This window comes from Sarcophilus harrisii, chromosome 6, assembly GCF_902635505.1.
Source record: "Sarcophilus harrisii chromosome 6, mSarHar1.11, whole genome shotgun sequence".
Taxonomy (NCBI): Eukaryota; Metazoa; Chordata; class Mammalia; order Dasyuromorphia; family Dasyuridae; genus Sarcophilus; species Sarcophilus harrisii.
Window position 1 is genome coordinate 250233160 of NC_045431.1, and position 1516 is coordinate 250234675.

The 1516-nt window shown below is 38.9% G+C and overlaps 1 protein-coding gene across 1 annotated transcript; it reads right to left on the reverse strand.

Annotated features, from left to right (window-relative positions):
• Positions 1–288: 288 nt before the first annotated feature.
• Positions 289–1251, reverse strand: LOC100917456 (olfactory receptor 5M11-like). The gene has a single exon (XM_031943687.1). The coding sequence runs from the start codon at positions 1246–1248 to the stop codon at positions 289–291; it is 960 nt and encodes a 319-aa protein (XP_031799547.1). The 5' UTR covers positions 1249–1251.
• Between the last annotated feature and the right edge of the window lie 265 nt (positions 1252–1516).

Here is a 1516-nt window from a genome sequence, read left to right on the forward strand (position 1 = left end):
TTAACAGCAGTTACTCAAAATCTTTATTTTCTTCAAGGCTCAATTTAGGTAATCCGTGAAAAATTTTGTAATTTCTCTAATGAATATTGTCTTCTACAAATAACTTCCAGTTAGTAATCTCTGTTTATTTTTCATCTTTACCTCTATTGAATTTAAAATAGTTTGTGGACTGGGGCAATTTTTTGGTATACCTAGCCTTGCATCATATGTAACAGACAGCTATTAAATATGTATTCCATTGAATAAAGTGAAGTAGAACTGACTAACAAACTATCTGGTAAAGTGATATTATGATATGTTTGAAACCATCTTCTTCCGTAGATTTCTCCTGAGCACATTCCTCAAAGCTGCTTTCACATCTCTGTTTCTCAGACTATAGATGAGTGGGTTCAGCACAGGACTCACAAAAGTATAGAACACAGCTATGATTTTGGATTCCTCAACACTTTTGTCAGTGGGAGGTCTCACATACATGCAGAAGAGAGTCCCATAAAATAAAGTAACAGCCATCATGTGAGAGCCACAGGTAGAGAATGCCTTTCTCCTTCCCTCAGCAGAGTGAATGCGGAGGATGGCTACCAGGATGAAGGCATAGAAGATGAGAATGATGGCAAGTGAATTGGAAAGATTAAACCCAGCTGAGATGAACATGGCATGTTCTTTGACATAGGTGTCAGAACAAGACAATTTGATCAGAGGGGGATCAGCACAGTAGAAGTGATTGATGACATTGGATCTACAGAAGGACAAGCGAAATGTCAGGATGGATTGGAGAAGACCATCAGAGAAACCATAGATATAGGGAAAGGTGACCAGGCAGATGCAGACTCTTCTGGACATTTTCACAGTGTAGTGTAGGGGGCTGCAGATGGCAACATAGCGGTCATAGGCCATGGCAGCCAACATGTAATACTCAGTGAGCAGCAAAGCAATGAAAATGTAGCATTGCATAAAGCAACTAGCAAAGGAAATGCTCTTCCTTTCAGATAAGAAATTTGCCAACATTTTGGGGGTTGCATTGGAGGAATAGCATAGGTCTACAAAAGCCAAATTAGTAAGAAAAAAGTACATGGGAGTGTGAAGACGGGGGTCAACTTTGATCAACACAATCATGCCAAGGTTTACTAATAGGGTAAGAATGTAGATTCCAAGGAAAACCACAAACAGGATATATTGTAGTTCAGGACGATCTGTGAGTCCAAGGAGAATAAATTCGGTAACTGTCTTGCTGTCATTATGGTTTTGCATGTCTCTTGGCCTTTGTGGTCTTCTGACATTGGGGGAAACAAAAGGGAAATGAATTAAAGATGATGGAATATAGCTCTTTGCATTTCACAAACTATTTCCTTCTCCCTTAAGCAACAGAGAGAACTAATGTTCTGGAAACTGAAACTCTTGAGATATACAAGATCTGCTCAGTAGGACAGAGTAAAAGTATCTGGAACTGTGTGTAGGACTTTTGGCTTCAAACATCATATTAATCTATTAAAGCACACTGGCTTTCTTATTGAAGAAA